The sequence below is a fragment of the Microcaecilia unicolor genome, chromosome 3, assembly GCF_901765095.1.
Source record: "Microcaecilia unicolor chromosome 3, aMicUni1.1, whole genome shotgun sequence".
NCBI classification, from domain to species: domain Eukaryota; kingdom Metazoa; phylum Chordata; class Amphibia; order Gymnophiona; family Siphonopidae; genus Microcaecilia; species Microcaecilia unicolor.
The window spans coordinates 458,841,746-458,867,942 of NC_044033.1; the positions used below are offsets into that span (position 1 = coordinate 458,841,746).

At 43.6% G+C, this 26,197-nt stretch overlaps 1 protein-coding gene across 1 annotated transcript in view; it reads right to left on the bottom strand.

The window, feature by feature from the left end:
* GCLC (glutamate-cysteine ligase catalytic subunit) overlaps nucleotides 1-26,197 on the bottom strand; it is a 188,987-nt gene that overhangs the window by 27,156 nt on the left and 135,634 nt on the right. The window contains 2 exon segments of the mRNA XM_030198967.1: nucleotides 3,815-3,919; nucleotides 22,784-22,876. Coding sequence (XP_030054827.1) covers nucleotides 3,815-3,919; nucleotides 22,784-22,876 — 198 coding nt within the window.

Genomic DNA, 26,197 nt, shown 5'->3' on the forward strand with positions numbered 1-26,197 from the left:
GGTGCAGCGAAGGGCGACGAAAATGATAGCGGGGATGGGATGACTTCCCTATGAAGAAAGACTAAGGAGGCTAGGGCTTTTCAGCTTGGAGAAGAGACGGCTGAGGGGAGACATGATAGAGGTATATAAAATAATGAGTGGAGTGGAACAGGTGGATGAGAAGCGGCTGTTCATGCTTTCCAAAAATACTAGGACTAGGGGGCATGCGATGAAACTACAGTGTAGTAAATTTAAAACAAAATCCGAGAAAATTTTTCTTCATCCAACGCGTAAACTCTGGAATACGATGCCGGAGAACTTGGTGAAGGCGGTTAGCTTGGCAGAGTTTAAAAGGGGGTTAAGACTGTTTCCTAAAGGACAAGTCCATAAACCGCTACTAAATGGACTTGGGAAAAATCCACAATTCCGGGAATAACATGTATAGAATATTTGTACGTTTGGGAAGCTTGCCAGGTGCCCTTGGCCTGGATTGGCCGCTGTCGTGGACGGGATGCTGGGCTCGATGGACCCTTGGTCTTTTCCCAGTGTGGCATTACTTATGTACTTATGACTTCCTGTGTATAGTTACTTCAAGGTTGATATCAAAACTGATCATATTATGATCACTGTTATCAAGCGGCACCAGTAACATAACGTCCCTCACCAGATCATGCGCTCCACTAAGGACCAAGTCTAGAATTTTTCCTTCTCTCGTCGGCTCCTGCACCAGCTGCTCCATAAAGCTGTCCTTGATTTCATCAAGGAACTGTACCTCTCTAGCGTGTCCCGATGTTACATTTACCCAGTCTATATTTGGATAATTGAAGTCACCCATTATTATCACATTGCCCATTTTGTTTGCGTCTCTGATTTCTATTATCATTTCTGCGTCTACCTGCTCATCCTGACGAGGCGGACGGAAGTACACTCCTATCACCATCCTTTCCCCTTTTCTACATGGAATTTCAACCCACAATGATTCAAAGGTGTGATTTGTGTCCTGCTGAATTTGTAATCTATCTGAGTCAAGGCTCTCGTTAATATACAATGCTATCCCTCCACCAGTCCGGTCCACCCTATCACTACGACATACTTGTACCCCGGTATGACAGTGTCCCACTGGTTATCCTCCTTCCACCAATGCCTATTATATCCAATTTTTCATTTAGTGCAATATATTCAAACTCTCCCATCTTATTTCTTAGACTCCTAGCATTTGCATATAGACATTTCAGAGTATGTTTGTTGTTCCTATTTGCATGATGCTTAGTACTTGACACTAATGATTTGCCATCTTTTGTCTGATCTTTGGTTGTATTTAAGGGCACCTGCCTACCACGGTCTGTTGTGCAACCTCACTATACAGAAACCCTATCTTCCCTGTTTGTGAGGTATCCTTCAAAGATACCTTATCCCGAACCATGCGCTTTTGAGTGACTGTCGGCCTTCCCCCCATTTCTACTTTAAAAGCTGCTCTATCTCCTTTTTAAATGCCAATGCCAGCAGCCTGGTCCCACCCTGATTAAGGCAGAGCCCATCCTTTCGGAATAGGCTCCCCCTTCCCCAGAATATTGCCCAGTTCCTAACAAATCTAAAACCCTCCTCCCTGCACCATCGTCTCATCCACGCATTGAGACTCTGGAGCTCTGCCTGTCTCTTTGGCCCTGCGCGTGGAACAGGTATCATTTCAGAAAATGCTACCCTAGAGGATCTGGATTTGAGCTTTCTACCTAAGAGCCTAAATTTGGCTTCCAGAACCTATCTCCCACATTTTCCTACGTCATTGGTACCCACATGTACCAAGTCAGCCGACTCCTCTCCAGCACTATCTAAAATCCTATCTAGGTGACGCGTGAGGTCCGCCACCTTCGTACCAGGCAGGCAAGTCACCAGGCGATCCTCACGTCCACCAGCCACCCAGCTATCTATATGCCTAATGATCTAATCACCAACTACAACGGCTGTCCTAACCTTTCCCTCCTGGGCAGCACTTGGAGACATATCCTCGGTGCGAGAGGATAGTACATCCCCTAGTGGGCAGGTCCTGGCTACAGAAGTACTTCCTACTTCACCAGGGTGATGCTCTCCTTCTAGGAGACCTCCCTCTTCCAAGGTAGCACAAGGGCTACCAGACTGGAGGTGGGACTTTTCTACAACATCCCTGTAGGTCTCCTCTATGTACCTCTGTCTCCCTCAGCTCCACCAAGTCTGCTACTCTAGCCTCAAGAGAACAGACACGTTCTCTAAGAGCTAGGAGCTCTTTGCATCGGGCACACACATATGACATCTCACCAACTGGGAGATAATCATACATGCGACACTCAATGCAAAAGACTGGATAGCACCCCTCTCGCTGCTGGACTGCTGACTCCTTCTTAGTGTTTTTGAGTTTTTCAATAATTTAAAACTTGCTTCAGTATTAAGGATATTAGCCTAATATAAAAGTGTCTTTTAGTTTATATAGTATATTGTATGATTTATTTAGTGTTTCCTTCTTAGATGGTAATGAAATGTATTTAAAACTCTGTAAGAGCACTCCTTGCTTGTTACCCTAATTACAATAACTGACTATAATTGAAGAGTTGTCCTAGGGGTGGGAAGACTAAACTAGATCCTGAGGTGCTTGTTAGATTCTAGCTGTTAATGCTGTGGTACAAAGCTTTTAAAACTAAGTGGAAAAGACTATGGCAATTAGTTGTTAAAATTTGCTTTTTATATTTTTATTTTGCCTAACACTAGTGCCAGACAGACATCTATGATCCGTGTCCCATATATGGCAAGACAATTTAAGACAGTGCCGGGCCGACTTCTATGGTCTATGTCCCAGAAATGGCAAAGAAAGATCAGGATCAAGTATTTATACCATGTTCATTGTTGGTTAATCATGAATTGATGAGTAACTGTTGAGCAGACTGGATGGACCTTTCAGGTCTTTATCTGCCATCATCTACTAAGTTACCTATGAACTTGCCAGTACTTATGCTCTTTCCAGTTTTCCTCAATATTACAATTTGTCAACTAGAACTTCAGAGCCCAATATTGAGAACTTTGGCTATAATCATTCCATTTATTTCTTCAGGATTTTGTTCACAAATAATCAGATTAAGCTGTTCTTTATATAACAACACTATGAATTTCATCATACATCTTCAGGGCAGTTAATATGGGTTCCTCTAAGGCTCTCTAAAAGAACTGCTATATAGAAAGTTTCCTGCAGTTTTATTCAAGTTCTGAAGTGGTCAAAGTTACAAACCATGAAAAATTAACCTATGGTCAGATCAACAACTATTTCCATACAAGGCACAACTTTTGTTTTCTTTTTTTTTTAAGGGGATCTTCAAGGGTATGTAAGTAGGAGGTGCCAGTGTAGTAACAAATAAAGAATCCTGGTCTTCGATGGATCTTAAATTGCTGGTGTCTATGGGGGAGTGGGAAAATCTGTTGTATCAGAAAGCACCCACTAATGTTGGACCTTAGAACATAGGGAAAGCTGAGACAGATAAAGACAGGCTTTTCAGCCCACAAAGTTAAGACACAACAAGATAGAGAGAGAAGGCGGCAGAGGGAAATAGCTGGTGGAAAAAAAAAAAAACACCAGATAGCAATCTGTCAAACAAACCAAAGCAGCACAGCAAAAGAAAAAGGGCAAAAATTGAAAAACAAAAATAATTTTGATTCCCAAAAGATTTGGAAGGTGTTCCAGTATTCTAAATACTTTTACACACTGCTGATTTACCACCATAAAATGTTCTAGAATTTAAAGGCTCCTATATAGTTTAGTACCCAGCATAATCACATTAAACATCCCAGAAAATTCTTCGTGGTCAATTCTTACCTTTGACAGAGGAATAAGAAAATCCAGCTTATATGACAGAATCACTCTGGTTAGTAATACCACAAATACAACATATGCAGAGTTTTCAAAGTCTGTTAACTGGACCTAAAGGATAAAACATAACACACAATGTTATGCAACACAAATGTATGGACTCAATTTATAAACATGCCCTGTGGAAAAACTAACATACATACAACATGGCAAACAAATATAGCAAAAATCAGGAAAATGCAGTAATATATGCACCAACCATCTCAACAATTGTGCTGTAATTGTAAAATTTAAGAATTCAGAAATTAAATATGTATTTACATAGACAAATCTGTGTGTTACAAAGTGCATACTTGACCATATCGAGCAAATGTTCCCTGCATCTATGCAGCAACCTTGTTTCTCAACCCTAGACCTGTAGTAATATGTTTATTTCATTTATAGCCCAACATACATAATTTCAAAGACATGACAATACAAACTCAAAAACCACAATGGCATCAGTACAGCATAAATACTGAGGGGTCAATGCAAAAGCAGCATTAATAATTAACATACTAGATGACGGCAGAAAAAGACCTGCATGGTCCACCCAGTCTGCCCAACAAGATAAACTCACATGTACCATTTTTTGTGTATACCTTCCTTGATTTGTACCTGTCTTTTTCAGGGCACAGACCGTATAAGTCTGCCCAGCACTATCCCACCCCGCCTCCCACCACCGTGTCAGGTTCTCAGGTTCAGAACCTGCAGGGCTGGGCTCTGGAGCAAACGTGAGCCCTTGGGCTGCTGACGAGGAGCGACAGCAGCAGGCAAAACCCACCAACCAACGCTGGGCAAGCACACCGGCAGGGACTGCAGGCACCGCCCAGCGAGCCGGAACACACGGACTGGAATCCCCCGGACTGGAGGACACAGGACTGGAACACACCAGACCGGAGCACCCTGGACTGGTCCGTACAGCTTCACCTGCACTTAGCCACTGCCCCCCAAGGGTTGAGCCCCCGGGTTCAATTGGCCGGCAGGACTTACCGGATACTGGATGACACAGGGACCAGGACTAGAACAAGCTGGAAACAGCAGTACTCCTAAATCCTAAACTAACATAAGTGCTCCCAAACCCTAACCAACAGAAGAACTCCAAACAGAAACCAAAAGTGTTCCTAACAATAAACCAACACAAGGACTTCCTAAGCCCTATACTAACTTAAGTGCTCCCAATAGCACCACTAGGAAAAGCAGGGGAGCCATAGGGAAAGAGCAGGGAACCTAAACACAAACTAGCACAGGTGCTCCTAAGCACCAAGCACAACAGCTCTACAACCCTAAACTAACTATGGTGCTCCTAAGCACCAAACTACCAGCAGAGCTCCTAGCACTAAAAGGGAAGACAGGGGAGCCACAAGAGAAAAACAGGGAAGCTAAACAGAGAAGTCAAAAGTGCTTCCAAAGCCCCAAAACTGCTTCCAAAGCCCCAAAACACAGAAGAGCTTCCAAAGCCCCAAAACACAGAAGAGCTTCCAAAGTCCCAAAACACAGAAGTGCTTCTAAATCATCAAAAGGGGAAGCAGGGGAGCTACAAGGGAAAAGCAGGAAGGTTAAACACACAAGTCACAAGTGCACACTGCACTAACACTGACCTGGCCCTATAGCAAGCGCAAATGCAAACGTTGCAAAGGCCCTGAAGGGAAGAACACCACTTCCTTATCAAGGCCCTGCCTGATGATGTCACCACTACCAGATACAGGCAGGCAGCATACTGAAACAGAGCTAGAGCTAACTCAGGCTAACCCCCACAGCTGCAGTATAGCAGAGCAATTAGAGCCACGCTGGAAGCAACCAGCACACAGAGGAAGCTAGCTCAAGTAACACACACAGCTGCAGTATAGTAAAGCAATTAGGTTCATGCTGGGAGCAGCCAGCCCATAGACACAGAGCCAGCTCTAGCAACACAGAAAGAAGAAACAGAAGCCAGCACAGAAGCTGACCACCAGAATAAGGTAAGTCTGGGAGAGGTCACGGCCACAATCATAACACACCGGCTCTGGCACAGACCATGTAAGTCTGCCCAGCATTATCCCTGCCTCCCACCACCGGCTCTGGCACAGACCGTATAAAGTCTGCCCAGCACCATCCCTACCTCCCAACCACCAGCCCTGCCTCCCCCACCACCGGCTAAGCTTCCGGGGATCCCTTCCTTCTGAGCAGGATTCCTTTATGTTTATCCCACGCATGTTTGAATTCCGTTACCGTTTTCCTGTCCACCACCTCCCGTGGGAGGGCATTCCAAGCATCCACCACTATCTCCGTGAAAAAATACTTCCTGACATTTTTCTTGAGTCTGCCCCCCTTCAATCTCATTTCATGTCCTCTAGTTCTACCGCCTTCCCAACTCCAGAAAAGGTTCGTTTGCAGATTAATACCTTTCAAATATTTGAACGTCTGTATGATATCACCCCTGTTTCTCCTTTCCTCCAGGGTATACATGTTCAGGTCAACAAGTCTCTCCTCATATGTCTTGCAACGCAAATCCCATACCATTCCCGTAGCTTTTCTTTGTACCGCTTCCATTTTTGTTAACATCCTTAGCAAGATACAACCTCCAAAATTGAACACAATACTCCAGTTGGGGCCTTACCAACGTCTTATACAGGGGTATTAAAACCTCTTTTCTTCTGCTGGTCACACCTCTCTCTATACAGTCTAGCAATCGTCTAGCTACAGCCACCGCCTTGTCACGCTGTTTCGTCGCCTTCAGGTCCTCAGCTACTATCACCCCAAGATCCCTCTCCCCATCCGTACCTATCAGACTCTCACTGCCTAACACATACGTCTCCCGTGGATTTCTACTCCCTAAGTGCATCACTTTGCATTTCTTCGCATTGAATTTTAATTGCCAAATGTTAGACCATTCTTCTAGCTTCCGCAGATCTTTTTTCATGCTTTCCACTCCCTCCAGGGTGTCCACTCTGTTGCAAATCTTGGTGTCATCCGCAAAAAGGCAAACTTTACCTTCTAACCCTTTGGCAATGTCACTCACAAATATATTGAATAGAATCGGCCCCAGCACCGATCCCTGAGGCACTCCACTACTCATCTTTCCCTCCTCCGAGCGAACTCCATTGACCACCACCCTCTGGCGTCTGCCCGTCAACCAGTTCCTAATCCAGTTCACCACTTCAGGTCCTATCTTCAGCCCGTCTAGTTTATTCAAGAGCCTCCTGTGGGGAACCGTGTCAAAAGCTTTGTTGAAATCTAAGTAGATTACGTCCATAGCACGTCCTTGATTTAATTCTCCAGTCACCCAGTCAAAGAATTTAATGAGATTCGTTTGGCATGATTTCCCTTTGGTAAAACCATGTTGTCTCGGATCCCGCAACTTATTTGTTTCCAGGAAATTCACTATCCTTTCCTTCAGCATCGCTTCCATTACTTTTCCAATAATTGGAAGTGAGGCTTACTGGCCTGTAGTTTCCAGCTTCTTCCCTATCACCACTTTTGTGAAGAGGGACCACCTCCGCCGTTCTCCAATCCCACGGAACCTCTCCCGTCTCCAAGGATTTATTAAACAAATCTTTAAGAGGACCCGCCAGAATCTCTCTGAGCTCCCTCAATATCTTGGGGTGGATCCCATCCGGTCCCACTGCTTTGTCCACCTTTAGATTTTTAAGATGTTCATACACACTCTCTTCTGTGAATGGTGCTATATCCACTCCATTCTCACATGTACTTTTGCCAGTCAATTGCGGTCCTGCTCCAGGATTTTCTTCTGTGAAAACAGAACAAAAAGTATCTATTTAGCAAATTTGCTTTTTCTTCATCATTATCTATATAGTGGTTCTCAGCATCTTTCAATCTCACAATTCCCTTTTTAGTCTTCCTCCTTTCACTAATAAACCTGAAGAAATTTTTGTCACCCCTCCTTACATTTCTAGCCATTTGTTTGGCTTGCACCAGACGTATCTCTCTCTTGGCTTCTTTCAGTTTCATCCGGTATTCCTCCCCGTGTTCCTCTTCTTGAGTCTTTCTGTATTTCAGGAACGCCAACTCTTTAGCCTTTATTTGCTTGTACCAACTTCATCCCCAAAGATGAAATGCAGATGTTCTCCATGCTGTCAGTGTCCTTGGGCTGGCTGAGATGTAGGAAGTGTTCAGGCAGCCGTGTCAGTCTTACTCAGAAAAGATAGTAAATGGCCTATTCAGGCTTCTAAGCCACATTGCACAATAGATGACACACCATGGACACTGCTACAGACTACTATATGAATACTGATCCATGGAAGGTCTAAACATTAAGTAGATATCAATTTGTATCATTATCCTGAGAAAGTTCAGCTCATCTTTCTACAGAGTGAATACTTTAATTATGATCATTCATGCAGATATGAACATCCTGTGTACAGATGTCGAAGGATTTATTAACTGCATTTACATCCCACCTTTATTCAAGGAAGGTAACAATACCCACATACATAGTCTTGAACATATATAAATCAGTGGAGCAGATTTGCCTAAGCCTGAAAATTATAGAACAGTGGCAAGCATAACATGGCTTGCTAAGCTTATTGAATCTGTAGTGAATACTCAATTATGTGACTACTTGAGCAAATTTGACATTCTTCATTTTTACAACATGGTTTTAGACCACTGCATAGTACTGAAACTTTGTTGCTGGAAATGGTAACTGAAATCAGATTGGCTCTTAGTAAGGGACAGCAAATGATTTTGCTATAATTCGATATATCAGCTGCCTTTGATGCAGTGAACCATGATCAACTGTTGAATGGGCTTAGTCAGACTAGAGTGAGTGGTACTGTTTTAAAATGGTTTAGTGAGTTTTTACAGAGAAGAATATATAGTATAAGAAAGGACTCCAAGGTATCTTTGCAGTGGCATTCAAATTGCAGAGTTCAAGGGTCACTGTTGTCACCTTCCTTGTTTAATATCTATTTAAGTACAATGGGAACAGTGCTGTCCACCTTGGTAATATTGGTCTACTCATATGCTGCTATTTTTCTTCTGTGTGAAGCTCAAGAAAAGTGTGAAGATACTATGACTTTCTTGAGGGAGAGTGTCATCATAACTGATAATTGGGCTAAAGCTAATTTTCTGAAATTGAATAGACTAAAGACTAAGGTTGTTTGGTTTGGAGATTATGAGAAGCTGACAGCTAAGTGTTTGGAATTGGGTACAGGTAAGAAATTAATGATTGAGGACCACTCAAAGTATGGGGAGTCATAACTGATTCAGGCTTAACTTTTAAATTACATGTGAAGGCTTTATCTAAATTTCTTTTTCCGGATTACAGCAGCTGAGAGCAATTTGATCTAAATTACACCCGGATAACTTTAGAACAGTGGCCCTGGCAATCCTGATAGCAAACTTAAATTATTGTAACTCACTATTTGGGGGATCTTACTAAAAGAAAAGTTACAAAAACTTCAATTTCTACAGAATACACCAACAAGATTGAGTTACAGCCTGGGAAAGTATGAAAAAAAGCATCCCACTGTTGAAGGAGCTATACTGGCTTCCTGCACCTTCAAGACTGAAGTTTAAGCAAACATTGGTGCTGGATCTGGTCAACTAATTATTTGGATTTCCCATCATGTTTTTCCTCAGGTAGATCAGAACGCTGTATGAAATTAAACTGTCTGTCCTTTAAGGGTGTTACGGAAGAAATCCATGCTAGAGAATTCCTTTTTACATCAGGGAGTTAGGCTTTGGAACAGACTGCCTTTAGAAATTCAGAAAATAACACAATGTTATTCCTTCAGGAAAGCGTTAAAAGTCTGTTTGATGAGAAAGACGTTTTTTTCCCTTTCAATGCACTAGATGTGCAACTGTAATTAGTGTTTTAGATATGCATTTGATAAGATTTTTTTTTAGTTTTAATTTATTAGATATGCAATTGTAAATTCTCCTAAGGAGGACTTATTGTTTGTAATCCGCTTAGAATCTCTTTCGAACTTAGCAGAATATAACAATCATATAGAATAGCATAGCAAAGCACAGTAGAGAGTCGAGAGAGTAACAGTGAATGGTCAATAAGGTCAAAAGCTGCGGAAAGGTCACAAGATATAACAACAAACATTTTCCCTGTCTCAAATGCGGAGTGGACCTTACTCAGAAGGGCTGTAATGATGGTTTTAGTATTGAGGTCTCTAAGGAAACTGGGCTGTCTGGGATGTAGTGCAAAGGTTTGATCAGTAAAAGCCGATAGTTGATCAAACACAAAGAAAGGCTCAGGACTGATACTTTGACCCACACTTTCCAAGCCTCTTTCCTTCTCTCTCTTTTATTTTAAAGGTTGTGCTGGAAAAGGAGAGCTCCATAGGAAGCAGGAAGGAATAAGTGAATTAGCGGAGCACTAGAGACAGGGATCTGAAGACCTCTAGATGTGACTCTGCAGACTCAAGCCATCCGCAAAGCTCAACTGGGGACCAGTTGACCAACTGGACTAGGAGCAAAATCACTTAGAACCAGAGACTAAAAAGTGTCCCCCCATCTACCTGCTAGAGATAGAAAATACTGATGAACTGGACTGGATGCCAAGAGATGTCTCAGCTCAGTATTTAGTTATCTATCTCCACTTGCTGGTTTATGGACACAAATGTTCTCAAAGGTTCTGGAACAGTGGGAAGCTATGAAATGAAGATACCATTTTCTTTCCTTTAGTCACAGCAGATGAATCCATTAACTGATGGGTTGTATCCGCCTACCAGCAGGTGGAGATAGAGAATACTGAAAGCACATGGTGTTCCTGGACGCCCAGCCCCCTCTGCCTTCAGTATATGAAATTTCCAAAGCAGAGTGACTAAGAAAGGCAAAATAACATAAACGTTCCTCACAGAGAACAAATGCCCCTGAACCGGAGCAATAACCAAACAAAGGAGGGATGTTATCAACCTCCTGCAATAAAAACAGCATGCATGACAGCTTGTCTTTAAGTACTCCTGATGAGGCACAATGTCTGTATGCAACATCTGTACAAAAACTAAAGTCAGACAGGGAGGGATCATGGATTCATCTGCTGTGACTAAAGGAAAGAAAATCATCAAGATAAGAACCTAATTTTCCCTTCTTTGTCATCAACAGCAGATGAATCCATTAACTGATAGGATGTACCAAAGCACTCCCTAAGTAGGGTGGGAACAGGCAACTCCGCGAGCAAGCACTTGCGCTCCAAAATGCACATCCTGCCGCGCTGCCACATCCAGCCTGTAATGCCGCACAAAGGAGAGCTGAGAAACCCAGGTAGCCGCACGACAGATCTCTTTGAAGAGAAAAGATACTCGTTTAAGCCCACGAAGAGGACATTGCCCTCGTAGAGTGCGCTTTAAACTTCAGGCGGCAACCGCCCTGAAAGCAGATAAGCAGAAAAAAATGAGTTCCTTAAGCCAGCGGGCTATAGTGGCCCTAGACGCCGGAAACCCCCGTTGGGGACCTGCCAACAGAACAAATAAATGATGAGAATTCCTAAACTAATTTGACATCTGCAGATACTGCCACAGAGCCCTGCGGACATCCAAAAGGCGCAAATGCCCAAAGGAGTCCAGATATTCCTCCTTACAAAAGGAAGGAAGAAAAATGGACTAGTTCAGGTGAAAAGCTGAAACCACCTTAGGCAGAAAGGAAGGCACCGTACGAACAGTTACCCCGGATTCCGAGAACTGTAGAAAAGGTTCCAGACAGGAAAGAGCCTGAAACTCAGACACTCTTCTTGCCGACGTCATTGCCACTAAAAAAAAAACGGTCTCGAGAGACACATCCTTCTCAGAAGCCCGTTTAAGAGGCTCAAATGGAGATCGCTGGAGCGCCTTCAACACGAGCCCCAGGTTCCAAGCCGGACAGGGCGATCGCAATGGAGGACGGAGACGAAGCGCCCCTCTGAGAAATCGGACAATATCCTGAACAGCAGCAAGGGACAAGCTGGAGACTTTCCCCCGAAACAGGCCAATGGTGCCACTTGACCTCGAAGGGAATTGTAGGCCAGGCCCTTTTGTAGCCCATCCTGCAACAAGTCTAGCAAAAGTGAGACTGTCGCCAGAGTCGGCGAGATAGACTTTGGAGTACAACACGCCTCAAAAGTGTGCCAGATCAGAGCATAAGTCGCAGAGGTAGACCGCGCGCGAGCCTGCAAGAGTGTGGCAATAACCTAATTGTCCCTCAATCGCGCCCTCTCAAGAGCCAGGCCGTAAGACCAAAGCGGCAAGGCTCTTCCATAGTCACCGGACCCTGAACTAACAAGTTCGGAACCCGAGGCAAAGGAAGAGGCGCGTCCACCAGCATCCGGCGGAGATCCGCGCACCACGGACACCTTGGCCAAACCGGGGCGATGAGAATCACCAATTCTCGGTGCAGGCGAATCCGAAGTAGTACTCGCCCTATCAAGGGCCAAGGAGGGAACACATACAGTAGGCTCGAGGGCCAAGGTTGAGCCAGGGCATCCAACCCCGCTGAGCGAGGATCTCTCCTTCTGCTGAAAAAGCAGGGACTTTGGCGTTTACGCTTGATGCCATGAGGTCCAAGCCTGAAGTCCCCCATTTGAAACAAATTTGAAGAAAAACTTCTTCTGCCAGGTCGACTTGATGTCTGCTGAGGAAATCGGATAGTACGTTGCTCTGACCGGCTATGTGAGCCGCGGACAGCAGCTCTAGGTGGCGCTCGGCCCAGTCGCAGATCTGAGACGCCTCCGCAGCCAGGGCCCTGCACAGAGTGCCGCCCTGATGATTGATGTGGGCCACTGCTGTCATGTTGTCCGACAGAACTCGGACAGGTAGACCCTTCAGCGTCCTGTGGAAGGTCAGAAGAGCTTGGAATATCGCTCTCAGTTCCAAGCGATTGATGGACCATCCCGCTTCTGCGGTGGACCACAGACCCTGTGCAAAGTGTCCCTGGCAATGAGCTCCCTAGCCCGAAAGGCTGGCATCCGTTATCACCAGACACCAAAAAGGAAGAGCCAGTGGCATCCTCTGCCGCAGCATGCTGTCGGAAAGCCACCAATCTATACTGCGCTGGGTTGCAGGAAGCCACCTTAGTCTGCTTTGATATTCCTGGGAAATCGGAGACCATTGCTGAAGCAGAGCAAGCTGCAGTGGCCTCATGTGAGCTCTTGCCCAGGGAACCACCTCTATGGTGGCCGTCATTGATCCCAGGAGCTGAACAAAGTCCCAAGCTCGAGGGCGAGGCATCCGCAGGAGCAGGCGGACCTGATTTTGAAGCTTGAGACACCTGTTGTAGGGAAGAAAAACGAACCCCGAAGCAGTGACGAACCGGACCCCCAAATAATCGAGAGACAGAAGGGGTCAGGTGACTTTTGGGTATATTGACTACCCAGCCCAGAGTCTGAAGAACTGTAACAACTCTGGCTGTGGCAAGTCAGCTTTCGTCTGCCGAATCCACTCTGATGAGCCAGTCGTCGAGATAAGGGCGAACTCTGATACCCTCTCGCCTGTGAATGGCAGCCACCACTACCATCACCTTGGAAAAAGTCCGAGGGGCAGTTGCCAGGCCGAAAGGCAAGGTGCGAAACTGGAAATGTTGGCTCAATACCGCAAACTGGAGAAACTGCTGATGTGGCAGCCAGATGGGAATATGCAAATATGCTTCCTTGAGGTCCAGAGACGTGAGAAACTCTCCTGGCTGTACCGCCTCAATGACGGCGCACCAGGTTTCCATACGGAAGTGTTGCACTCTTAAGGCCTCGTTGACTCTGCGTAAGTCGAGGATAGGTCTGAACAACCCGCCTTTTTGAGGCACCACAAAATAGATGGAGTAGCGATTGCAGCCGCGTTCGGCGAGAGGAACCAGAACCACCACTCCGCAACACCTGCAAGGTCTTGTTTACCGCCGCCCGCTTGACGGCAGTGCCGCATCGGGACTCAAAAAAATGCGTCTCCCACCGGGGCACAGAAATTCTAGTCGGTAACCTTCTATGATCAGGTCCAGAACCCACTGATCTGAAGTAATCTCGGTACACTCCTCAAGAAAGAGGGAGAGACGACCCCCTACTGCGGGAAATGACGAGTGGACCGGCGTCCCATCATTGTGGAGGACGCCCCTGAACTCCTGGACGTTGCCCGGATGCCGCCGCGTGTTTGTCCGAACGAAAGGAGTTCCTCTGCTGGAAACGGGTACGTTGACCAAACCCTGCAGAGCGCCCTGGGCGATACCTGCGAGCTTCGCGAAAACGTGGCTTGGAAGAGGAGGGAAAAGAAGGACTTTTGGAAGAAGGCCCCTCAGGCAACCGTTGGGACTTAAGAGTCCCCTAGGTCTTTAACAATCTTCTCCAAATCCACCCCAAATAAAAGAAGGCCCCGAAAGGTTAACCTCACCAGCCTTTGTTTAGAGGCCATGTCAGCCGCCCAATGCCGGAGCCAAAGAAGGCGGCGGGCAGCAACCGCCACCGACATCTGCTGAGCCGAAGCTCTGACCAGATCATAAAGGGCATTAGCCAAAAAAGACAGGGCAGTCCCTATACGCGGGCCGACCTCAGCGAGGGAACCCGCTCCATCGGTGGACTGCTCAACCGCCTGCTGCAACCAGGAAAGGCAGGCCCGGGCTGCATAAGAACTGCAAATAGCCGCCTGTAAGGACAGGCCCGAGATTTCAAAGGACCGCTTCAGAGCTGATTCCAGCCGCCGGTCCTGCATATCTTTCAAAGCGACCCGTCCCTCCACCGGAAGAGTAGTCTTTTAAATCACAGCCATGACTAACGCATCCACTTTAGGCATCCCAAAGAGGGCCAACTGACTTTCACTCAGAGGATAAAGGTGACACATAGCTCTGGCCACCTTCAAGGGACCATCAGGGTGAGATCACTGATCTGAGATAAGCTCTTGGATGGAAGAATGCACAGGAAAAGCCCGAGAAGGCTTCTTAGTACTAGCCATCTGAGGATTAATAGAAGAGGCAGCGCCCTCCTCAGGATCTTCAATACAAAGGGTCTGTAAGGCATCAGAAATGAGAGCTGGCAGCTCGTCGCGGTGGGAAATCCGAACCGCTTTAGGGTTATCCAAATCCGTGGCAAGCAGCCACCCTCGTCTGGATCATCAATCCGTGAGGGCCTGCCAGACCCCTAAGACTCCCCGAAACTAGACCACGGGGGAGAACAGGGCGAAGAGTCCCCCTCAGACGGGGTATTCACTCATTTAAGCTTAGCGTCAGCCAAAAGCTCGGGGGAAGAAATAAAGTCTCCAGCAGATGCCGGGCTATCAAGAACTGGAGGCAACCCAGTCCAAAAGGAATTATCAGGAGCCTCAGGCAGTGCTCTTTTTAACATAAAAGCCTTATGCATCAGCAGCACAAATTCAGGGGAGAAAAACTCACCCTGTGCATCTGCCCCCACATTGGGGGAAGCGGAGGCAATAGCTTCTCTAGAAACCTCGAAACGAGGTGTCCCCCTGCACTCAGACCCCTCCGCAACTGCGAGGGTCGAGTCACGCGGCGCCTCCAAGATGGCACCCGCTGCCAACTCCGTCGGGCGGGAAGAATCACCGCCCGCCATGCTCGTGCCAGCATTAGCATCACTGCAAAGCCCCGCTGCTGATCTGCGTTTCCCACAGTGGGAGCAGCGCTTAACCCCTGTAGCAGCCATCAAATACAGAAAATAAAATGGCGACTTCGCGCCAAAACTTACCCCGCACAGAGCGCTGTCAGCAGGAACCTCCCCAGAGGTGCTGGGCACCCACTCAGGAGACCGAGTCAAACGAGCTTCGGTCAAGCTGCACCGAACCAGGAGCTCTGGAGAAAGCTTTTTTTTTTTTTTTTACTGTGAGGAAAGTTAGAGGCAGGCAGCCACAGAGGAACTCCGGGAGGAGGGTGAATGGGGTAAGGCAAGAACAGGGAAAACCAAGTATGCCTTTATAATGGGCACCACCAGCCACAACACCCCCTACTCTACTGGCAAAGTACAGGAGCCACCCCAGGCAGAAATCCAGGAGCTGAGAAAGCGATGTCCACACCTGCTGGGAGATAGAGATATACTGAAGGCAGAGGGGGCTGGGCGTCCAGGAACACCATGTGCTTTTAGTGTTCTGTATCTCCACCTGCTGGTAGGCGGATACAACCCATCAGTTAATGGATTCATCTGCTGTTGATGACAAGGAATAGTGGATACCAATTTCAAAAGTTATTTTCTGGCTGTTCTTCCCCATGAGAAAAAAAGCCCTTAGTAAATTACTTCCAAAATTAGAGAAGCTCCTTAGTACTTCTGTCCCAATTCCTTGTCCTGTTCTCCGGATTCCACAGTGAGGTATTTTGCCTTTAGTGGTTAAATAAAGGCTTCAAAATACATACATAAAATTAGCCCATCAGCAATTGACCAAAATTGGCTTTTGTTTCCAAATAATGAGATTTAGAGGTCAAATACAGGAAAGGGCTGAGAATTTAGCTGCTTAACGAGAGGGTGCACAAAGAGGTAGCGTTATGTTGTGTTAAGATCCCCCTTAGGGAGCCCCACACCTTGACCCTTACTGGACACCGGTCCAGGAGGGTGAAGAGGGTCTTTCAGAAGGCTTGGAATATATCCCACCAATAGGACCTCTATTACCTGACTCCTATCACTTATGGATATCAGTGTGTGAATTCTTTTCCCCATAATGTGTCTGGTGAACGGTATTTAGTGAAGAGTAGATTTATGAAAGAAATTATTCTATCACTGTAGGAAATAAAAGGAGTGAAACTTTGAGTAATACCAAGATACCTCATAGATGCCTGTTTCTCCACTTTAGAACATTGGGCCAGGGTGTTCCGCTTCAGGCTAAACTGGGAAAAAACTCATTGTCTCATCCTCTCGTCCACGCACGCTCATGTATCTGACACAATGCTTCCAGTTCTGGGCTCTGCTCTCCCGATTGCCAATAGCCTGCGGCTTTTAGGAGTGCATCTGGACTCAAATCTTCAGCTGGTTGATCATGTACACTTGGTCTCCAAAAAAAATTTTTCAGGCCATGTGGAGGCTTCGGCGCATCAGATACCTCCTTCCCAGAGACTTGTTTCGTACCCTTGTCCACTGGCTTGTCCTATCCCATCTGGATTACTGTAGTGGTATTTATGTGGGTTGCCAGGCCTCCTTATTGAAAACGTTCCAAACAGCTCAGAACACTGCGGCGAGGCTCATCCTTAGAGAAAGGCGTTTTGCACACGCCGAACCCCTGCGTTTTAAACTTCATTGGCTGCCTGTACAGAAGCGCATTGCTTTTAAGATCTGCTCCCTAACACATAAAATCATCTATGGGGCTGCCCCGGATTACATGCTCCCCTTGATCGACCTTCCGCCTAGAAATGCCAACCCTGCTGCTCAGTCCTATCTCCACCTCCATTTCCTGAATTGTAAGGGTGTCAAGTACAAGAAAATTTTCGCCTCGTCCTTCCGTTATTGGAGTCCCAAACACTGGAACACGTTACCTCGTCACCTTTAAAGCTCAAGTGGACCATGCCCTTTTTTTTTTAAAGAAGTTGTTAAAGACATTCCTCTTTGCTAAGACTTACCCCCCAACTTACCATGTTGATTGATGCATCCCTTATCCCTTACCCTGCCTAGTTCACGCGTTAGTTTCTCTCCTCCTATTTGCTTCTTTTATGCTTGCCTAAGCTTTTAATTTTGTACTCTTATTTAATTCTCTGTAAGCCACATTGCGCCTGCATGAGTGGGAAAATGTGGGATATAAGTAACAAATAAATAAATACAGCTGAAAGTTCAGATATGTAGAAACTTTTATTTCTTACATCAGTCTGGTACGCTCATCACATCCGTCCGTAGCTTTACATCTCTGGAGAGTTGGGGATCGAATCCAAACTCCTCCCAGATTCACCTTTCCTATATACCCTTTTTCCTCATTATTCACTTCATTACAACTGTATAATTATATGCAAATCTTGTTTTCTTACAGTAGCTGACCACAAGCTAGATCAGAAGCCCAAATCTCCCCCCTTACACATTTCCCAATCCTCTGCAATACCTTCTTGTGATAAACAATTTTTTCCCCCTTCTTTTCCTATCTTCATAGGCATCCATCTTAAAAAAGGATTCCATCTTAGCCTAACCTAACTTGTCAATTCAGGTTATCTAATTCTTCATTTAAGCTTTAAAACTGCATTTGCTTGTTAGGCCAGATCCTGATTTGACTTGCCAACTAGACACTGCTTCAGCAGGTGCCCAGTGTTAAGTCTTATCTCAGTTTTACTGGCCTAGCCAGTGCCTCTCAGGGCCTAGGCTTCATGACAGAGCCCACCACTATTCCAGTGACGGGGGCTCTGGCTACAACATATATTAACATTCCCCTCTTGTCACCCCATATTTGGGGGGACACAAAAGCTCTGTGTCAAGCTTGTCACCATCCCTTCCGGAAGGTGTAAGATGTTAAAATTATGGAGGGTATAATACCTGATAAGGTCAACTTTGGAATCCTAATCATAATATGGATACCTGTCTAGGATCATTCTAACCCCTCTTGGGCCTAACCCAAACTTGTGGTTAACCATCAAAATACAATTTATAAGAACATTATGATCAGACCCATTAGTATGCAGGTCTGGTTATATTTTTACCACTACATATATTTATATTGCTAAAAATTGTTAAGCTAATCAATCCATAGGTTATATACTGATTATATGCATTTTTGCATTTGTTACATGGTTATATTGATTATATTCTTGCATAGGTTACATAATTGTAAGCATCACAGTGCCTCATCTATGTCTCGCATTCCCATGTGCATTATATGGTTGCAGGTTTCTATGGCCTCTATTGCATCTGTTATATAGCATATTGAGTTGACCATTGCATGGGGAGATAGTCTAATATATCTGTCTCAGAGGTCTTGGAAGAGATAGCAGTTTTGATTAAGCATTGTTATGGACTCAAGAAGTATATGATTAGCACTATGATTGCCAGCTGTCTTAGGTTGTAGACATCCAAATTCCCTGAGCTGGTTGAAATTTTCTGGGTCTTACAATTATACGGCAAGAGAATAGCAGTAATAATACTAAAGGCCAGTATAGGCGGTTGACATAGGCATAATGACTGGGGAGCATGAAGTTCCCTTTTATATGCACATAAAACCCACCCCAGGATTTTATGTATCCCTCAGCATAACCCTTGGTCCAACCTACAGGGAAACTAAGTAAGCCTGTACCACAGTTAAATAATGGCATAACTGACTGATAGTAACAGGGTTTACACTTACATTGCAATATTGTGGCCATTATTAGGGTTTGATGTTACCCTTGTATAAGCAGTATCAATTTAAATGGCAGAAAGTGAGTTTTCATGAAATATTCAAAATCAACAATTATGGACGATCATTCATAAGAGAAAATGTATCACTTAGCTAAGAACAAAATAAAATTGAAACCTTTCAAACAGGAGTATTGCCTAAACTGAAAATAAACAAAATATGAGTCTATAATAATCATACATAGCCACGGAAAATATGAAATTTAGTATCTGTTGGTTCTAAATTCTCATTCGGCGATCGTGGTTGAAGCGGTGGAAGCTCTGAAGAATCTGGACGAACAGGGCTGGATTTTCACAGCGACCTGGGCGAGGAGTCAGTAGAAGTGACAGTCACGGCTGGTCTGTTGAAGGAAGTGACTGGTCTTGAGATGGTTGGGCTGGTAACATCTGGTTCTGCGGCTGAGTAAACCCGTATATCTTTCACATGGACCCTAGACTTGTGGTCCAGTAGATTGCAATGCATTGCCCGTGCCTTTTGACTATTTTTGTGCACCACATTCATGACCCTCCATACATCAATAACTTGAACAATCAACATCATTTCTAAATTTTAATTTTTATTGTTATTTTTTTTTTGGTACACTTTTCTTTTGTTCCAGATACTTAACCATTGTTATTTGATCATCTCTTAGTAGTAATTACCAATCTGTCTTGCACATTATGCAAGCCAGAAGTGGGGATATATTCTGCAAATCCCAATGCAAATCCCAATTCCTAGTATTAAAACAAAAATATGATACAGGAATTAATTATGTATTTCAGATTTTTAATAACTATATGGGTTTTTCTATAATTCTATGTTTTCCTTGCTACTGTTTGTTTAGAATTCAATTTACAATGTAGGCTTACAAGCTGTTCCATTTATCATACTGGTCTATATGAACATATCCTAATGGTCAATTGTGTGCATTTATTGACTTAATAAGATTTGTGATTATATTCTTAATTTTTGAATTTTACTATAATGTTTTAAGAAATGCTCCTACTTGTCTCCTGCTTATAAAGCGGCTCCTCCTCTGTATTTAAAATATACTCCAAATTATGATTAGATTTCTGGGGATATATAAGCATATTTTTGGCTATCCCTCTGAATCCTGATATGCTCCCGTAATTCAGGGTCCGAATTGTGCAAGCATGAGACGGATCAGTTTAGAATTTAATATAATTTTCATTTTCCAAATTGGCTCTGAACTATTACAGAGGACTATAAGTTATTGTCCTTCTCATCTGACCTGTTTAAACCTTGTAAAGGTCACGTGAGGAGGCCTCATATAAATATATAGTTTTTACATCTTTCTTTTCTGATATTGGCTTTTCTTTCTCTCTCTACATATCATATTAAAAGCTGTATTTTCTGGGAGCAGTCTCTGACCACAATGTTTCCTCAGACTCTGCTGACTTCCTGTGCCAGCAGTGCTGGAACAAAATCTTATCTACAAAGAAAAATTTGTGATTTTAAATATTGAAATGATGCTCCACCTACTGGTGCCCCAAGGAACTAACAGTGCATTCTTTGACTTTTCTTTCTAATGATCCTGTTCTGAGATTGGACTACCAAGCATTACTTGGAATGATAGTAATAATGGAAATTTTGCACTTTCAAATTTGCCCGAGGGAGCTAGCATGCTTCCGAACTTGCTAGGTACTTAGACAGGTATTACAAATCCCAATTTCTTCCTTTGAAGGTTTATGTACCTATAGAAAATGTTGCTACCATGTTACTCTGTGGTAGAAGCCCCAACTGTTGCCCTCAGCCTATTCTTAGCTACATCATTGGCAATCTTGAACATAAAGACTCCCCTTAATAATGTCTCTTATACTCACTGTCCACCTCCCTGGTGCTCAGAAAGATCGTTTGGCCATGACGGGTAAGGAGGACTAATTGTCCCAACCTAAGACAGCCTTCGATCAGGGTACTAGTCTTATTGTTCTGAGGTGTGAACATAAGGCCTAGATGATTGACTCGGCCCACTATAAGTTGTCAAACCATATACTGTTGAAGCCCTTTCCTAAAGGCCTTCAAAGGGGGGAGATGTATAAAAATGCTACAGCTATGAGCCTTGGTCCCCTGCCTAGACTTTGGTTCAGGCTCTGAAATGAGGGAAAAACTTACAGGCCTGAGTGACTCTTGCTTGAACTCCCAGTGTTGGAGCTCTAAAGAGAACAACAGGAAACACAAAGGTGGGGGTCCAAAGGACAGAGTGACATTGTGGTCAGCCTTGGTGTGAGAAAGGAAAGGTGTAGCTGGATGCAGGGTCTTGCTTAAGATTTGTGGTCAAGCGAGCTAAAGACAAAACCATGTTAGCAAGATAGAAACTACTCATTAGCATGAGCCAATCAGTGACAACCATGACATTATCATAGATCCAATCAGGTATATCTACTGTCATATCCGTATCCTGAGGGCACCTATAAAAATCAGAGTATTTCCTGGTTTAAGTTAGAGAGAAGGGTTGCCACTCTCTCTCTCCAAGGGAAACCAATGTGACCAGCAGAATTGACAAATTACCTAATTGCTTTCCCTTGTAAAACCTTTAATTAGTAAAAGAAATTATAAAAGATTAGGACCTAATTAACACCTGTTTGCAGCTGGATTATTATATTCCTATAACTAATTGATTGTACGTGCCTGTTGTCAATCACTGATTTGACTTGTATCTTGGCAAATAAACTCCTCATTCCAAATGATGTTCTGTGGACTTCACTTTATGATCAGAGGCTGTAAGTATAAATGCTTTTGCTGTATCAGGCTATCTTTCGCTGCATTGTATAACTTGTAATCTAAATCCAGTTTGTCATAAGGCTGGTATCTTTTCCTTAGACCTAACGTCTCTCTTAGTGGCAATTCCTTTTAGAACTTCACAACTTCTTGATTACCCCAGTACTAGTGCTATTTAGAGATGGAGTCAGATTTGAGGTCTCTGAACCCTAAATTAAAACAGTTGAGAACAAGAAATAAAATCAGGTACTTAGCTAACCAGTTAGCCCTGTACTTACTTTGGATGTCTTAGCATCAATTTTAGCGCTATTTAACTAAGATATCCAAAGTACAGGGCTAACTGGTTTAAATCTAGCACCAGGACCCTTTATGAACCCACTTTCCAACCCTCGACGTTCTATTAAGACCCTGCAATTACCACCTTATTTGAAGATCCAGTGCTACCCATCCACCTCACCAGGTCTCAAATCAAGTGTCTGATTCTTCTGATGCCCTGATTCTTCTTACTCCTCTCACCCCTTGAAACTACTTATTTTAATCATAGACGCTAATCTGCCAATGCTTTCTCAACCACACATTCTCCTGTTCCCTACAGTGAATTTAGGTGGTTTCATCAGGCTCAGAAGAAGGAACAATTGAAGACTTGATGGAAGGAAAGTCACGGTCTTCAAGCAAATCAAACAGGTTACATGAAGAAATTATGTGGCAGAGGCTGGGTTAAAGTTTTCATTACATTTGTGTTACATTGATGTTAAAAGAATGTTCAACCACAGTCTAGCCAGCTAGGTTGTACCTTGAAGTATTCATAAAAAGTAACCTACTAAAAATTCTTCTTACCTGATTAGCACATATCTAAATGTACGTAATATTTTGAAATACATTTTTGAAATTTGGCATACTGCAGGATAGGCCATTGATAGCTTTTAGAGAGAAAAGCTTAACTTTATGGCAAGTCTGTTATGATTTAATACAGAATTGCTGCTAAAGCCACAAGAGCACAATATAGATTTACCTCCATGGGTCGAAATTCCACTCTCCAGCCAATATCAGAATTTGGAGGCGGTGGTTTAAATCTCATAGTCTGCCAGTTTGTTGACTGGATATTCTATAAAAATGCAAATGTATATTAATACAGTAACAAGGCTTTAGACGTACACTACCAAAACTAACTATGCTATCAATTGTTCATATGTAATACGCAACTGTTCAAATTTAACCTCTGATCCTATCCTATATAATAAAACGCACCTCCAACATTCTGAAGCTGACTGCATGGCTGAGGCATTCCTGCTCTCTGTATCCATCTCCTGAATTGACATCACGTACTTCCGGGTTCGTCACAAGCAGAAGTGACAAACCACACGAGGTTTCTCGGCTTCAGAATGTTGGAGGTGCATTCTATTAAATAGGATTGGTTAGTTCCTTGAAGCACAGCCAGAGCTCAGCATCCTGCACAGTAACACTCAGACACCAGAGAGAGAGAGAGGGGGGCCTGACACAAAGAGGGGGGGGGCAGGTATCTCTGTCACACACACTCTCTCTCTCTCACACACTCTCACAGTCAATGTCTTTCTCTCTCTCACTCTCACACACTGTCTCTCATTCACTCTGTGTCACACAGTCATTCACACACTCTCTTGGTCTTGTACACTCAGTCTCACAGAGAGTCTGTGTCTCACACACACACTTGCACACACACATTCTCTCTCACAGACACACTCGCACATTCACTCTCTCTCTCACACACAGTCACTCTCACATACACTTTCTCAAACATACACACTCCAAGGAAAACCTTGCTAGCGCCCGTTTTCATTTGTATCAGAAACGGCCCTTTTTTACTAGTATTCAATAAAAGACTTTCTGCTGAAAATCCTGGATCACAGTCCATGCTATTTGTCGCATTACTATGTTTACTTTCCACACTAGGAAGCCCTCTACCCAGCTTCTAGCTGGAGCTGTAAAAAAAAAAACCAAACAAAAAAAAACCAAACCATCCAATATGCTATAGAAGAGCTCCTCATCTACTTCCCCAAAGGTACATTTTAAAATGCTAGCTCACTTAGTTAAAAAGTTTATATACTGCTGCCTCAGTACCATTAACCAAAGCAGGTAGCAATTTAACTTCATTAAAAAAAAAATACATACAAATAAGCAAACCCCTCAAAATATAGACCTGACCAAATACGACTAAAACAGATTCTGGTCCTACAGCAGTGGGAATATGTAGCTCATATTCACTAATATATAAGCACAATACAGTCCAGAAAAAGCAGTTCAGGCAATTATATGGCAAAAGGACAGTTAACCCAATTTTAAAATTGCAGTTCCTAATTTAGAAACTGTCTTCTGCAATATCACGGATTAATCACTATCCAAACAAGTCGACCTATTACTACTACTACTATTATCGCCCACCAGGAAACTGGATTAAAGCAGAGGAGGATATCAGTGAATTCATATCGAATACATGTGTTAATTCAGACAATATCATACTGGTGGGTGACATCAAATTACATCTAGAAAAACTCAACGATTCCAATATCAAAAGCTTTTTGAATTTCCTTCATACTTGGCAATTCTCCCTTCTGTCTTCACTTACTAACATCCAATCTCATAAAAAAGTAATCAACTTGACATTCTAACAAATAGATTCACAGACCCCAATAACTTTCACATCTCCAAAGTTATCATGCCACCAACACCTTGGTCTTACAAATTAAATTTCACACTCAATTGGAAAGAAAACAACTCAAATGCTGTCATAAAGAACAAAAAGTTCACCTTCAAAACAAGAGGCAAAATCAACACTAGAGAATTTTGGTCCAAAATTCCCTATGACACACTCCTTACAACTTCACTTACTAGTGATTTCAGTCACACATAGGGCAACCTATATACAACAGTACTGAATGAAATAGCACCAATAAAAACAAAGCCCCTCAAGAAAATTTCCCCCTGGTTCTCCGAGGATATCCTCAAAGCAAAAAGAAACTGCAGATGCTTTGAGACATTACTGTCCAAATCAAATGCTAAAACAAATTGGGATAATTGGTGAAAATCCTTAAAAGAAAAAAAAAAAAATCAAAAGAGCCAAAATGTCATATTATGCTAACTATATAGGACAATTCTAAATACCAGAAAACTCTATGTCTTAGTCAACAGCTTAATAAATACCCAATCATTAACTACTGGCAGCAAAATAGCTTCATTTGCTGACCAATTAGCGAATTATTTCACATAGAAAAAAAAATCACTAAAATTAGAAACAACCTAAAAGGTTCTAAAACCTCAACAGACCTTTTTAATACCTCCATCACTTCATTCAACTATGTTCTAGCAGACAGAATATGGATTTCTCTCAACCATCATTAGACTCAGTCAAACGCTATATGCCTCTTCTCAACATATACTTGACTCTTGCCCCTGCTACCCTCTAAAATTAGCACTAAATTTATTCATACAATGCCTACAATCAAATCATTTATGTTATCTCAAGGTATTTTTCCTTCAAATAACGGCAAAATAATCTTAACCCCTATTTCCAAGAATCCCCAGTCCAGCATGAGTGATGTCTCAAACTACAGGCCTATAGCCTGAATCCCAATACTGCTGAAGGTGATGTCCAGTGCTTTTTGATACAGTTGACCATGACATCCTACTTAACCCTACTAGACCACTTTGGAATATGTGGTCATGTACTCCAATGGTTTAAAGGTTCTCTCATCTCAAGATACTACCAAGTAAAACAAGCAGGGCTTATCTCTGCCCCTTGGTCCCCGAATTGCGGAGTACCATAGGGATCTCCTCTCTTCCCCTTCCTAGGTAATATACTTGAATAAAATGGATTTCAATCTTTCATGTATGCTGATGTCACAATTTATGTCCCTTTTGTTAATGACATCAAAGAAATCATAACTAAAATAAAATCTGGTTTAGACCTAAAGAAAACCTGGGCAAATAATTTCAAATTAAAACTCAATAGAGAGAAAACTAAGTTCTTGTTATGTCTGGGAATGTGAGCCCTTGTGCCCCAAAGAGCACAGCGAAGATGGAGTGACACCGCCTCGGTCAGGCAGAAAGACAACCCTAGCTTCACCTGGGAAGCGACCGCCGTTCCCCGGGAGTTGAGCCCCCAGGTGCAGGCAGCCACCAGGACTTCTGGAACCGGCGGAGTTGCATGGCCACTGACCCAACAGGCAGGGAGAGCAGACACTGTTCAGGAGTAAAGGAATCAGCAGCGCAGCAAATAGTCAGAGAAACAGTCCGAGGTCTCTAAGCACTAGAAGCCGAAGCATGGAAGGATTGGTGGCAGGGCTTTAAATAGTGTAGGAATTAGGCTCAAACATATGCAGCTGTTCCAAGATGGCTGCCCCCATCAGAGGAGATGCTCTACGCCCAAATATGGGCTTCCTTCCTGAAGCTG